This window comes from Chlorocebus sabaeus, chromosome 9 (assembly GCF_047675955.1).
Source record: "Chlorocebus sabaeus isolate Y175 chromosome 9, mChlSab1.0.hap1, whole genome shotgun sequence".
Lineage (NCBI taxonomy): Eukaryota > Metazoa > Chordata > Mammalia > Primates > Cercopithecidae > Chlorocebus > Chlorocebus sabaeus.
In genome coordinates, this window is record NC_132912.1 from 125,037,522 (window position 1) to 125,050,935 (window position 13,414).

Sequence of the window (13,414 nt, forward strand, 5' to 3'; positions counted from 1 at the left end):
TTGGCGATTTGTTTATCTTCTTTGGATAAATGTCGCTTCGAGTCATTTGCCCATTTTAAACTTGGACTGAAGTTTTTGAGTTCTGAAAGTTATTTATATATTCTGGATACTAGACCCTTGTCAGATACATAGTTTGCAAATGTTTTCTTTCCTCCTGTAGATTTTCTTTTGACTTTTTTGAAGTCCTTTGATGCAAAAAAAGTTCTAAAAATTTGATGAAGTCCAATGTATCTTATTTTTGTTGTTGCTCATGCTTTTGGTATTATATTTAAGAATTCATTGCCAATTCCAAAGTAAGATTTACCTCATATTTTCTTCTGAAAGTTTTCTAGTTTTAGCTTTTAAATTGTTAATCCATTTTGAGTTAATTTTTATATATGGTGTGAGGTAGGGGGTCCAGCTTCATTTCGTTACATGTGGATATCCAGTTGTACCAGCACCATTTGTTGAAGAGGCTTTTTTCCCCCCTACATTGAATGGTATTAGCACCCTTGTTGAAATCAGTTGACTATAGATGTATACGTTTATTTCTGTGCTCAAATTCTTTTCCACTGATACATGTCTATTCTCATGGCAAGTTGATAGCTTTTACCTGTGGTATATGGTAATATAGAGTATTGATTTTTCAAGCTTTGATTACATTGTAAACTTTTTTTCTTTTTACAAACTTATAGTGAATTTATTAAAGAAATTATTTCCTTTTAAAGTGTCAGGTTTATAAGAACAACAACAACAACAACACACAAACTTATTGGATGGTTTTATTTAAAACTTTTTGGTGTATTTTATAATTTCTCTGACTGCACATGGAATAGTGATGCCGATACATAGTGTATCAGTGTGCATTGTAATTGAATTTTCACTGTAAGTTAAATTTACCTCGAGCCTCTAAATAAAGAACTACTTATGTAAATTCATCCTGCTAAAAGATGTGATGGTGCCAGCTATAGAAGTACCAGAATAGGAACAGCTGTCTGTTGCAGATTTGGGCTAAGCATCACATCAAGAAGGAATCATATATCTGTAGTCTCTAGAGAAACAGTGCTTGGCACCTAACGGTTTTTTAACTTTAATCAGTACAACAAAAGTTGCAGTGCTTTAGGACCAGAATATGATATACCTTTTAAGTCTCTTTTAATCTATAATGTCTTTCTCTTTTTTTTCTTGTAATAATTTATTTGCTAAATAAATTTTTTTTTCTTTGTTTCTTATAGTCTGGTTCTTGCTGATTGAATTCCTTTGGTGCAGTTTAGTATGTTCTTCTGTGTTCTGCATCTCCTGTAGATTGGCATTTGGATATAGCGGGGATCTAAAAAACATTTTTTCTTGTTGTTTTATGTTCACTTCATAGATGATGTTTGTGTCTTCCACCAGGAGGCACATCATACCTGCTTATCTCTCTTTCTACTACATTAACTAAGTTTATTTTGATTCACTTTAGTTTTAACAATTCAAGGATTTTTTAGAGAAGATGGTATAGAGCATAAGATAAGAGCTCTGGAGTACAGTAATCTGGATTCAGGCTTTGACTCTGGGCCTACTAGTTTTGGAATTTTGGAAAATCACTTCCCCTCTGTGTTAAGTTCCTTATCTGCTGGGGATGATTATGCCTACTCCTAGGATTGTTTAGAAGATTAAAGAGATCACATATGGAAAAGAACCTGGTACAGAGCCTGGCATGTAGCAAGTGGTCACTAAATGTTAACTGTTGTTGTTTTGTGAATTAAAAAATATTCTAAAATAATCTAAAGGATAGATTATCTTGATTATTCTAAAATCTAAAGGACAGATTATCTCGATTTGTAAGTGAGGAAATTAAAATTTGGATAACGATTGTTTTTTGGCTCACCTGGGTTTTTTTAGGGAAAAAGTAAGGAAATTATTCAACTGAGGTGAGTAGCTCTCTGTTGTCCCCATCAAAGTGAATAGTTACATTTAGTAACCACTCTTCATAAACTTAATTTCAAAAGTGATTTTTGTCAGTGCCTTGGATGTTGGTGTGTATTCATTTTAATTGGCCTTACCTCATGTTGGCAAGTTGCCCCCTCATTGAACAGACTTATACCATAGCACATTTTATGCTTGCAGTCCATGAAAAATACTTTTCTGTTTCATAGGGAGCTTACTGTTAATGTTTTTATTTTACAGTGTAATGTTCAAGCTCAGCAATGCCTTATGTGGATCGTCAGAATCGCATTTGTGGTTTTTTAGACATTGAAGAAAATGAAAACAGTGGGAAATTTCTTCGAAGGTACTTCATACTGGATACCAGAGAAGATAGTTTCGTGTGGTACATGGATAATCCACAGGTTCGTAAAGTCCCAAGGATTATCTTTTAAAAGCATAGAAAGTTGTATTTAAGTATTTAACATACTATACAGGTTTTAGTATTTGTCTTCTTAAACAGTATATTTTTAGATTTATTTCTACTGACTGTCCTCTCTGCCTTGCACTCCTGACCTCTACTGTCTTGTTTGAATTTCAGAAGGTGAAACTAAGTTTATTTGATAAAAATTAATGCTTTTGTATTTTTCCCTCGAGAGAGACATGCTCTCTCTGGTAGAAAATTAGGTTTTAGAAAATTAGATCTTGAGTCACAGAAAAAAATAACAATTGAAGCTGTCCCAAAAATCAGAAATACTGTTTTTGTAACATATATTTCAAACAACAGCTAAAATAAAGACCAGGGATAGATGATTTTCTTGCATTAAGGAGGCTTAATACCGGGGTCCCTTTAGTGAGATTAAATTTAGGTTTAAGATGCTGTATCTAGGATAGTGACTGTTATTTTTTAATAAATAAATGACTTAACCACATGATGCTCTTGCGCATATATAGTCCTTTTATTTTGTGGTGTCAGATTTGAGTCAGTCATTGTAATGCCATCCATGAACTGAAATGCATTTTGATTTTATTGTTGCCTTGCAAAACATAGGGGTAAATGTTGTAATTTAAAAATTAGAATCCCAGCCTTAAGATCTGTAAGAGGCCTGGGATTAGATATCATCTGTGAAGTAGTTTTAAACTTTCAGCTTTCTCTACTTTTTTTTTTTTTTTTTTTTTTTTTTGAGATGGATTCTCACTCTGTCACTCAGGCTGGAATGCAGTGGTACGATTTTGACTCACTGCAGCCTCTGCCTCCCGGGTTCAAGTGATTCTCATGCCTCAGCCTCCTGAGTAGCTGGGACTACAGGGATGAGCCACCACGCCCGGCTAATTTTTTGTTATTTTTAGTAGAGATGGGGGTTTCGCCATCTTGACGAGGCTGGTCTTGAATTCCTGATGTCAGGTGATCCTCCAGCCTCAGCCTCCCAAAGTGCTGGGATTACAGGCGTGAGCCACTGTGCCCGGTCTTTTGGAACTTTTTATCTTCAAATAAAAATTGGTATAAAAGTTAAAAATGGGGTTGTATGTTGCAAGGAAGTATGTGCAAAGCAAGGGATGAATCTCTAGCAGACTTTTAAGCTGATTTTTGTCCAGTAGGCTTCTCATGTGGTTGAGGAGTGGAAGGTCTAAGGAAGAGCAGCAACTTATACAAGGTTCTGTTCTGTTTCACAGAGCAGGAACTAGGTCTCCTGATAAGTAGTCTAGTATTCTTCACTCTGTACTAATTTTAGATTAGACAAGATACAGATACACTAATGTGTGTATGTTTATTTATGTAGAATTTGAGTTGTAAGGGACATCTCACCCATATGAGCCATTGCACGGTTCTGCCTATTTTCTCTCCCTGGTTTTTCTCTCTCATCACCAGGTCCGGTTGACATATGTATGGTTTCACCTGAATTTTACTTGAAACGCCTTGATTATTTTTCCATGTTCCTACGTAATAGATTCTTCTTGTCATTCTTCCTTTATCAGTACTGCCCATTTAACAGAGCTAAAAGGAGTTAAGTACAAAATAGAATATATTTATTACCCTGAATAAAACATGGACTTGGAATTCAGAGGAAAGTTATACAGCTAGTAGAAGGAGTTGAAGTCTTCATGGAAGTGGTAACATTTGAAATTGACCTAGAAGTTTGGATATAATATTGGCTAAGAGATGGAAAAGTTGATTATTCTAGTGCTCAAAGAGTAGTGTGGGCAGAGATCAAAGCAAGAGAGCCTGTGGCAGGTTTGGAGACTAGATCACTTTGGCTCTAGCACTCATCTAGGTTTGTACTCAGCTAGGTCTTGTCCACATGAACTTTTGAAAGCCATATCTCTGTGTTGGAATTAATGCATTGGCTTTTCTGGATATAGTGTCAATTTTTTTTTTTAAGTACAGAATTTAAATGTTTTTTAGTTTGTTCTTACTGAGTTTATGTCTTCTTTGGAAATCTTGATTCTGTCAGCCAGTGTATTAGCCATTAGTAACAACTTGGTGTCACTTTTAAACGTAATAATCAAGACATAGCTACTCTTGAAAACTTTAGTAAAATGTCTTGCTAAGATTATTATATTATTTTCTTTCTTTATCAAGGTTATTATGATCAGTATAACCATGTTATTACATCTTGACATAAGCAATTAGATTGAACCGTATGAAATTGCTAATATACCTAATACACAAACATTTTGAATTACTAAAAAATGGCAATTTCGTATGGTTCAATCTAGTTGCTTATGTCAAAGTATAATAACATTTGATATATGATACTGATCATAATATCCTTGGTAAAGAAAGAAAATTAGTTTGATTCATCTGTTATCAGGGAGCCACTTCTTCCCCTGACCACTGCTTCCTTTTCCGCTAACCATGGGTTTAAAAATTCATTCTAGTGTTTATTAGGGATCATTTTGGGGCTTTCTGTGTTTTATCAAGGAGGTTGGTAATCATGGAGAATGAAATAATTAAGTTGCTGTACGAGGGAGTGCATTTGAAGAGATTTGAAAAAGTATTTGGCAAAATGAGTTTAGGAACTCATAATCAACAAATGGCCTATTTCCCTTTTTTTCTTAAGTGTTCTATTAGTTTGTTATTTCTTGTTCATTGTCAAGTAACAAATTTTGAATCTCTTTTTTTCCAGTCAAACCTGATGGTAATCATACTAGTCCATAGAAACTGGGTATTTTGAATATTGCTTTTCTTTCAGCTACTTACATTTCTCTGTAGTGTGCTACTATTACTGTGACACTTTATTTCATGCTTTGGTTTCTCATTTGTCTTCCTTCCACAAAGACTTAGAGCTCTATTCAGCAGTTAAAATAATAGGCTCATTAAAAACTGAAAAGAAATAAATTATTATCCTTGAGTGGAAGGGTAACAGTTTTTGAAAAAATCACTTTGGTAGTAGTTAGAGATTCTTGAAGACATATTTACATTTCTCTTCCTTCCTTAAAGTTAAAAACCAAAAACCCATAAATATAAAACGTTATACATAAGAATACAAATAGCTTTTTAATGTTATACATTAATGAATTATAATTTTATTTTATATGCCTATTTACTATTATTTATATTTGGAAGCTTGTACATAGTATATAGTTTAAAGTAGAACATAATTAATGGAATTTTACAACATATAGGTGTGTGTGAAAGTTTTGAAAAGATCTGTCCGTGTCAACAGTAGGCAGTTCATGTTTGGGAATCTTAAGTCTTTGAAATATCTAGGCTTCCAGTTACCTCCTAATCATTCATTAGAACAAGCCCATAGATTTTTTTTATTTTTAAGTACATTATTATAAAGTCAGTTGAATAGTTGATGCTTTCTAATCTCCAGCAGAAATAATTTTCAAAATTAACTAAATCTGTTTTCATTTTTATCTCTGAAATATTCTATCAGTCTTTTATCAGTTTTCTATCATATAAATGAAATTTATATTCTTTGTTTCTTTTCGCCAGATTCTTTTGTCTGGTTTTCCTACCTCCATTTTCCTCCTCTATAATCCATTCAGTTTATTATATAGTAATTAAAGCATAATTTTGATTCCAGATCTGCTCATAAGCCTTCTTTGTTGGCTTCAAATTCTCTACAGTATAAATTCTTTGCTGCTTTGTTTTTTATTTAGGTCCTCTATGATTAGGTTCTCAGTTCAAGTTTTCAGACCACCATTTTGTACCACAATCTTACAGGACACTACATCACAGCCCAACACAGCCACCCTCTCTTTCTAGTACAGAGCTGTGCACATTCAGTTGTTTGCCATAGTTTGTCCGTTTTCTCTGCTTGGAATATTCTCCCCTGCTTTTTGTGTTTCAAAATTTTCCTTAACCTCCAGCCTAAATGTACTTCAGTCTTTCTGGATAACTTCAACCAGAGATGATTCTCCCTCTTCGTTTACCTTTAGCTCTTTTATGATGCAAACCATATCTAAAACTTAAGGGAAGAATGAAAATACTGTGTGTGAAAGTGCCTACATTCCCTGCATATGATGTAAAGAGAAGCTAACATTTTTTTTTTGGAAAAAAAAGTATCAGTGTAGATTAATATGGTATAACAAACAGTAAACCATTTAAATGGGGGGAAATGCAGTCCATTTTTGTCAAGGGATATTTGATAAAGAAATTTTAATAGAACAAAGTAATATGTATAGGCTTTTAAAGTATCTTACAATTATATTTGTTTTATGCCCCTAAATATTTCCCCCTTGCTTTCGGGAACAAAATCTGATCTTGTGTTTGGCTTTTTAAGCTCATGAGAAAGAGTATTGGTTTAGCTCCAGTGATAAAAATAGCCTTTTAGTCATAGAATGCATGATGATGGAAAAGAGTAGGATTCAGTTTTGTTATCCAAGCTATGGACTTGATTTCAGACCTAATAAAAACTTGAACAGAAGAAAAGTTCATTTGTAAAATGTGATATTAAAAATTGAGTTTTTTAACTTTTCAAAAGTACACATGGAACGTTATATTATAAAATGAATTCATAATATTGGATATTAATTATATATTAATAATTTGTTTCTAGAACCTACCTTCTGGATCATCACGTGTTGGAGCCATTAAACTTACCTACATTTCAAAGGTAGTCTTTATACATTGTCTTATATTCATGTGTGAATTAAAATCCTTGTGAATGAGCGTACGAATGGAAGCAGCAGTTTCCTTTCCATGTCCTTTAACAGTGATGTTCAGATTTCTATCATGCTGAAACAGTTTCTGATTACTATGTTTAGGAAATTCTTTAAATTGATACAATTATGAAGAATACGATTTTAACTTACAGGATGTGGCAAATTGCAAAAGTTAACATTAACTTTTATGATCAGGTATATGAACATCAGAAAGGGAGAAATCAGTGAAACAAAGTCTATCCTGAGAAGATCTGAAGATTTTTCTAAGTCTATATTATGTTTGTTTAGGCTGTTTCCAACTTTTAAATCCCATTGTCTTTGATACTTTGTTTTTTAATGTTTTATTTTGAGGAACATATGAACCATTTTCATGTTGAAAGGATGATTCTCCCCCCTCTTTTCACTTTGTCTCTTTTCATTTCTGTTTTCTTCTTTATTTGTTTTTCTGGTAATTTTGCAATACCATTTTTTTATTTTTAAAAATTTTGATTTTTACGTTTGTCAGGTACCTTTTTTCTTATTTTCTTCTATTAATGTTTAGGGAACTAAAAGATGCTGAGGTGCTAGCCTTGTGGATTTGTGTGTGTGTGTGTGTGTGTGTGTGTTTTACATAAAAGCAATAAAAGCTTGTTGATTACTTATATATGAGATACAAAAGGTAGCAACACAGTATTATTAGATAATATGGGTACTATTATGCATATACTGAGATCTGTTGGCAAAGGTAGATCACTTCAACAGAAGACAAATTTACAAATGTGCCTCTGTTTAGAAGATAGATGTTATATAAATAAAATACTTTATATTAGTGTTACAACAGAGGTATTCATTCTCATTGACCAAAAAGAAAAGAAAAGAGCCCTTGGACAATAAAGATTACATATTTAAAAGGAAACATTTTTCTGTTAAAATCATGTTATGTAAATTTACATATGGCAAATATTATGTGGAAGCTCTTTCTTGAAATCAAGTATTAACTCAGTAAAGTGGGTAGGGTGACTGGCCAGCTGCTTTCCCCTCCTCCATTGCTCTTCTTTTAAAATATAACCTTTTTTTCTGTGCAGTTCTGTAACTTTCATCTTGTCCTCCCACTTCCTGAAGTTTAAATTGTGCAGTTTGTACTCTACTTTGGATGTACCACTTTTTTTCCAAAAAAAATTTATTTCAAAAATTTATTTCTGGAACAAACTTTTGTGTGACTCAGAACTGTGAGTTTGTAGTCGGGATCAGTGAGGAATCCCAGACTTAGAATTCCTTTTGAAGGTACAAAACAGATGCTGCAATTATAAGTTCTGTCACTGGACAACAGCATGGCAATAGTTGTGAATGAGCTTCTGGGAGGTACTTTATTTAAAGGGATAGCAGCCACCAAATGCAGCTGGTTGCCTCATCTTCTAAAATGAACCATGAGCTGCATTTAATAAAGTGATCCCATTATCCTAGGGTATTCTCCTAGGAGCAAGAGAGGATCCAGCTCCATTTTGATCTCCTCATAGCAGATTAATGCCTTAATCTTAATTATTAAGATTAAGATTAATTCAATTAAATGCCTGGATTTATGGATTTTAAATGCAGTCTCCCCTTTACCCATCCCCATTTTTGCTTAAAAATCATAGCTAATTTAGAAATACATTATTTGGGAAGAATGCATAGTTCTTGTAGAATATTCATTGAGGGTATTTTGAAAATTATGTTAAACTAAAAATACTTGTGTGTATGACATAAAGCCTAAAGGTTTACTTTCAGCTTCTCTCTGACATTTCTTTGAAGAGAAAACAAGTTTGTTCAAGGAAAATTTGGAAGTATTATTTGCAGCCTCTTACAGTTGGGAACTGCATCCTATGTATTTAATTTGCTGTTCTTTTTCAGTTGTCTTTCATGTTTAATTTTAAGTCTGTTTACTAAATGTGTATGATTATTGGGGAATCATACATGTGGAAGTTTACATAGTATATATGGTTGGTTTTAGGATGATATGAAGAAGTGAGGAACCCATCTCTATTTTTCTTTTTAGGTTAGCGATGCTACTAAGCTAAGGCCAAAGGCGGAGTTCTGTTTTGGTAAGTAGCCATGTTATATGTATTTTAAATTGACTGATATAATTGTATCATATTGTAAAAGAAAACTGTAGGAGAAAACCACACAAAACCTATGGCTGAATGAATTATTCTAAAGTGAATTCCCTTGTAACCGCTATACAGATAAGGAAATAACATTTTGCACTCGCCCTCCCCTAACCCCGAAGCCTCTTTCCTGTGTGCCATCCTAGTTACAGTCACCTCCTTCTACCCATATGTAACTATAATTTTGGCATTTATAATGATCACCTCCAGTGAGATTTCAGGTAATTTTAAACTTTCTGTGTCATGTTATTCTATATTAAACATATAATTAATTAAAAGGATTTGGTCTTTAGCTTGTGGGTGGTGAGAAATGTACAGTTTGGGATAGGAGTAGTTGAGGGTATTGGATTAACTTACTCAGCAAATGTTTAGTATATGCCAGGCACTGTGCTTGGCAGTGGGGCAGTAAGATGAATAAGAAGCAGTTGCTGCCCTTAAGGCTGGTTGGCTCATAGATAAAAAATACCAGGCAATTATTATTGCAGTTGTCACAACCTGTAGATAAAGGGATATGCAATCTATTAAGCACAAAGAACGACCTTCAGATCTTTATTGGGGAGCTTGGGAGTCGGGGAGCCTCCCCGGAGGAGGAGATGCTTACACTGGTGGCCAACTAGCCTGCTGCTTATATCCTTTAGCACTGCAGAGAAAAGGCAGGAGGACCACATGCACAGAGGATTGTGGGGAGAAGAGCGTGGTGTCTCTGGAGCTGAACACTGAAGCTAGAGGGTATGATAAGTGGCTAGAGAGTAGAAAGGCAGGCAGAAGCCAGGGTGCTGTGTTTTGACGAGCAATAGGTTTTATTATTTTGAAAAAAGGAGAAGAGAAAGAGAGCATCTGAAAGCAGACGTAAGGTGAAGGAGTTTTTTTTTTTTTTTTGGTATGGATAGGAAAGTTTTGATGTAGGTAGACTGGGTAAGTGGCCTCTGAACTACTGTACTTATGTAAGGTCCTGAGTTAGTGTGGTGGCAATGGGAGAAGGAGGAAGGGTGAAAAGAAGGAAAAGTGCAGGGGCTTGGTGGATATGGGGGAATTAGAGAGAAGAGAGAGGTAGCAGGGAAGTTTGCTTCAAGTAAAGAAATGGGAAGTCAGGGAGAGCTGGTTATATAAGTAAAATGTTTGCTGTGGAGTTGAAATGGTGGGGAACTTCCAAATGGAAATGTTCTGTTGATAGTAATTGAGGACTGGATGGAGCTTTAAGGTCAAGAGTGGAGAAATTTGGGGTCTGTTAAAAAGGGAGTGGTAGTTGAATCTAGGAAAATTGATACCCTCTCAGAGAGTATGTTAGTGGACATTAGTGACTGAAGGAACAACTATTTGGAGTGGCCAACTAACATCAAAAGGGACTATTTCACTTTAAAGTGAGAGATACTTTTGGGGGTAGAATTGAAGTTCTTTGCTCTCTTTTGCTTGAAAAGGACAGGTTTCTTTAGGCAGTAGTTAGAAATAGCATCTTGATGTGAGCAAGATGAAACGTGGCTGTCAAGGTAATCCTCTTACCTTGAAGATTAAATAGGAAGATTAAATTAAATTAAATGCTTTTATCTCACTATGAAGCTATTTTTTAAAGTTACATGTTTATTACTAATTACAATTTTGGTTATGAAGCAGGAAAATGTCTCAGAGCCTTGTAAGTGAATCGGTATTGCATGTCAAATAACTGAGAACTTTGTATTTTAGAACGTATAATGCACATACTTTTGACAACCCTTTTTTTCTAAAATCTCAAACTTACAAAAATAGTAATATACAGTAACAGACTTGACATTCATAGTTATTGGAGTATTTAGAATGGGTGATTTTAGTTGGAATCAAAAATTAAGATTAGTCGTTCATTTATCAGTCAATAGTTTATTAGTCCTCTACTGCTAGTGGGAATAAAGATTCATGAAATGCTTACTTTCAGAGAGAGAAGCACTGTCTTCTAAATAGAACCACAACTTTCATTCAAAGTGGCAACGTGTCTTCTCTCAAATTGTCCCAAACCAGTGAGAATAAGAAACATGCAAGCCATTTTTGATGGAGGGAGCACAGTATCTGTAACCCTCAGTATGTAAAGTTGGAAAGTGGATAGAGGAATGGTAGATAATTTAGCAGAGTGGAGGAAGAGGCCAATGAAAAGCTCACCATTTAAGTGTTCTGCCTCACCCCAATTCTAGATAGGCTTAGGTATAGGAGATACATTTTCTGAGGAAGCAACAGTGAGGAAAGACCAAAAACAGGGACTTAGTTTGCATATCTATATCAGAAACAATCTCTGTTCCCTACCTCCATCTAGCTGGATCGGGCAGACACCCTTCCCCTGTTCCAGCAGGAAATGGGATGTGTGGTGTCTCCACAAATACAATCAGTGAGGCTATATATTTAGGGGCACTAGTCCCAGAGAACGAAAGGAATGAGGCATGAAACTGAAAATAGGAAGATTAAATGAAAGTCTGCACAATCAATGCAACCCCAACCCCAGAGCACTGGGCAGCCGGGTTTAGGTGAGTAAGATCTGAATACCCTAGAGTAAAGATCCGTAGATACTGACTGACATCTGGGCATTTCTACTAGAAGAGCTTGCCATAGTTGACTAGTGAGGTCCACAGTCAGCAGACCTACAACCCAAGAGAGCTTTTCATCAGTCTTTTTAGCACTTTCTTTTAAAATATGAATAGACAGCCCAGGATTACTGAACATTTGGTGAGAGAGGATTATCAAACAGGAGAAGGAACATGAGACAATGCAAAACTCACAAGAAAAAGGCAAAGAAATCTGAAAGTAGAACAAAGGTAAAGATAGATAATGGAAAAGAGATAAAAGCAATCAAAGAAGTCCAACATCTGATAGAGACTGAGAGGACAGAGGAAAGTACAGAATAGAGAAAACAGAATGGGGAAAATTGACAAAGAGTGTGATAAAATACCTTAGAACCTCTTGAACCAAAACCATATATTCATAACCAGTTGATTTCAGGTTGTGAGATGATTTTTGCTTGCAGTTAAGCCAATGTTTATGCTTCAAGTTTTATCCATTTTATGTATTCATCCTAATCATAAAGATTTGAAATGAAATACTCAAGTGGAAAAGGTAGGAAGGATACAAGCTTCTAGGGGTGCATTTATTATTTACAGTGAAACCTTTACTTTAGGGTTTTTATGGTAACTTAGCAGTATCAAAGTTTTTTTTTTTTTAATTGTTCAAAGATTTTCTTTCCCTTTCTCCCTTCCCCACCAATATTGCTAATACACCACATTTCAGTCACTTGCTTTCCTTTTTCTTTTTTCTTTTGAGATGGAGCCTCCTCACTCTGTCCCCTGGAGTGCAGTGGTGTAATCTTGGCTCACTGCAACCTCCACCTCCTGGGTTCAAGTGATTCTCCTGCCTTAGCCTCCCAAGTAGCTGGGATTACAGGTACCTACCACCACGACTGGCTAATTTTTGTATTTTGAGTAGAGACAGGGTTTCACCATGTTGGCCAGGCTTGTCTCGAACTCCTGACCTCAAGTGATTTGCCTGCCTTGGCCTCCTAAAGTGCTGGGATTACAGGCGTGAGCCACTGTGTCCTGCTTTACATTTTTTATAGTGCTTCCTTACTCCTTAGAAATCTCCAGATGATGGCAGTGAAGAATATTCTGTACCAAGCACTGTGTTAGTTTCTTTACGTATAAGATCGTCACCTCTTAAGGAGGTGGAATGAGTGGCATTCCCATTTCACAGATGAGTATCAGGCTCAGAGAAATTAAGTAATGTTTGAAAGATGATATTGCTTGTAAGTGCATAAGCTAGTCAGGTTGGACTGATTCCAGGCTGATTTTTTTTCTAGATCATACCTATATACCTACATCTTGTCATGAAGTAATTATTAAAGTCCATGAGATTTTATTCAGATTGCAAGGTATACTAGGAGTCTTTTTTTAGATATATATTTACATCTCTTCCTTTCCTTAAAAGAGATCCTTATATAAATATTATTTATTCAGAAGCATATGTATTAAGCATTTACTGTGTACCAAGTATAGTATATTAATAAGTGCATAGATTTTTAAACTCTTCAGATGTTCTGGGCAGATGCCCAAAATAACATTGAGGGGAAGAAGCCATTATGAATGAGGAGGGCTCTGCTTCAGCCTAAGCTGAAAAAAAAAAAAGAGTATAAAAGGAAGCCTTACTGATGGCTAGAAATTACAAGCAAAAGTTATTTATTGATAGGTATAGCATCCTAGTGAATTATGGATTTATCTTAATATATATTTATGGCAATTATAACTTTTCCAGTCTCTAGAAAGATATACAAGAACAGATATCCA

The 13,414-nt window shown here is 34.9% G+C and overlaps 1 protein-coding gene across 5 annotated transcripts in view; it reads left to right on the top strand.

Moving 5' to 3' along the window:
* The window catches only part of PLEKHA1 (pleckstrin homology domain containing A1), a 57,678-nt gene that overhangs the window by 16,362 nt on the left and 27,902 nt on the right, over positions 1-13,414 (top strand). For 4 of the 5 annotated variants that reach the window (XM_007964295.3, XM_007964291.3, XM_007964294.3 and 1 more), the window contains exons 2-4: positions 2,149-2,309; positions 6,894-6,950; positions 9,014-9,059. In XM_007964295.3, coding sequence (XP_007962486.1) covers positions 2,169-2,309; positions 6,894-6,950; positions 9,014-9,059 — 244 coding nt within the window. In that variant the 5' untranslated portion in view covers positions 2,149-2,168. The remainder of the gene's footprint in view (positions 1-2,148; positions 2,310-6,893; positions 6,951-9,013; positions 9,060-13,414) is intronic. The other variant, XM_038009665.2, reaches the window with a different exon arrangement.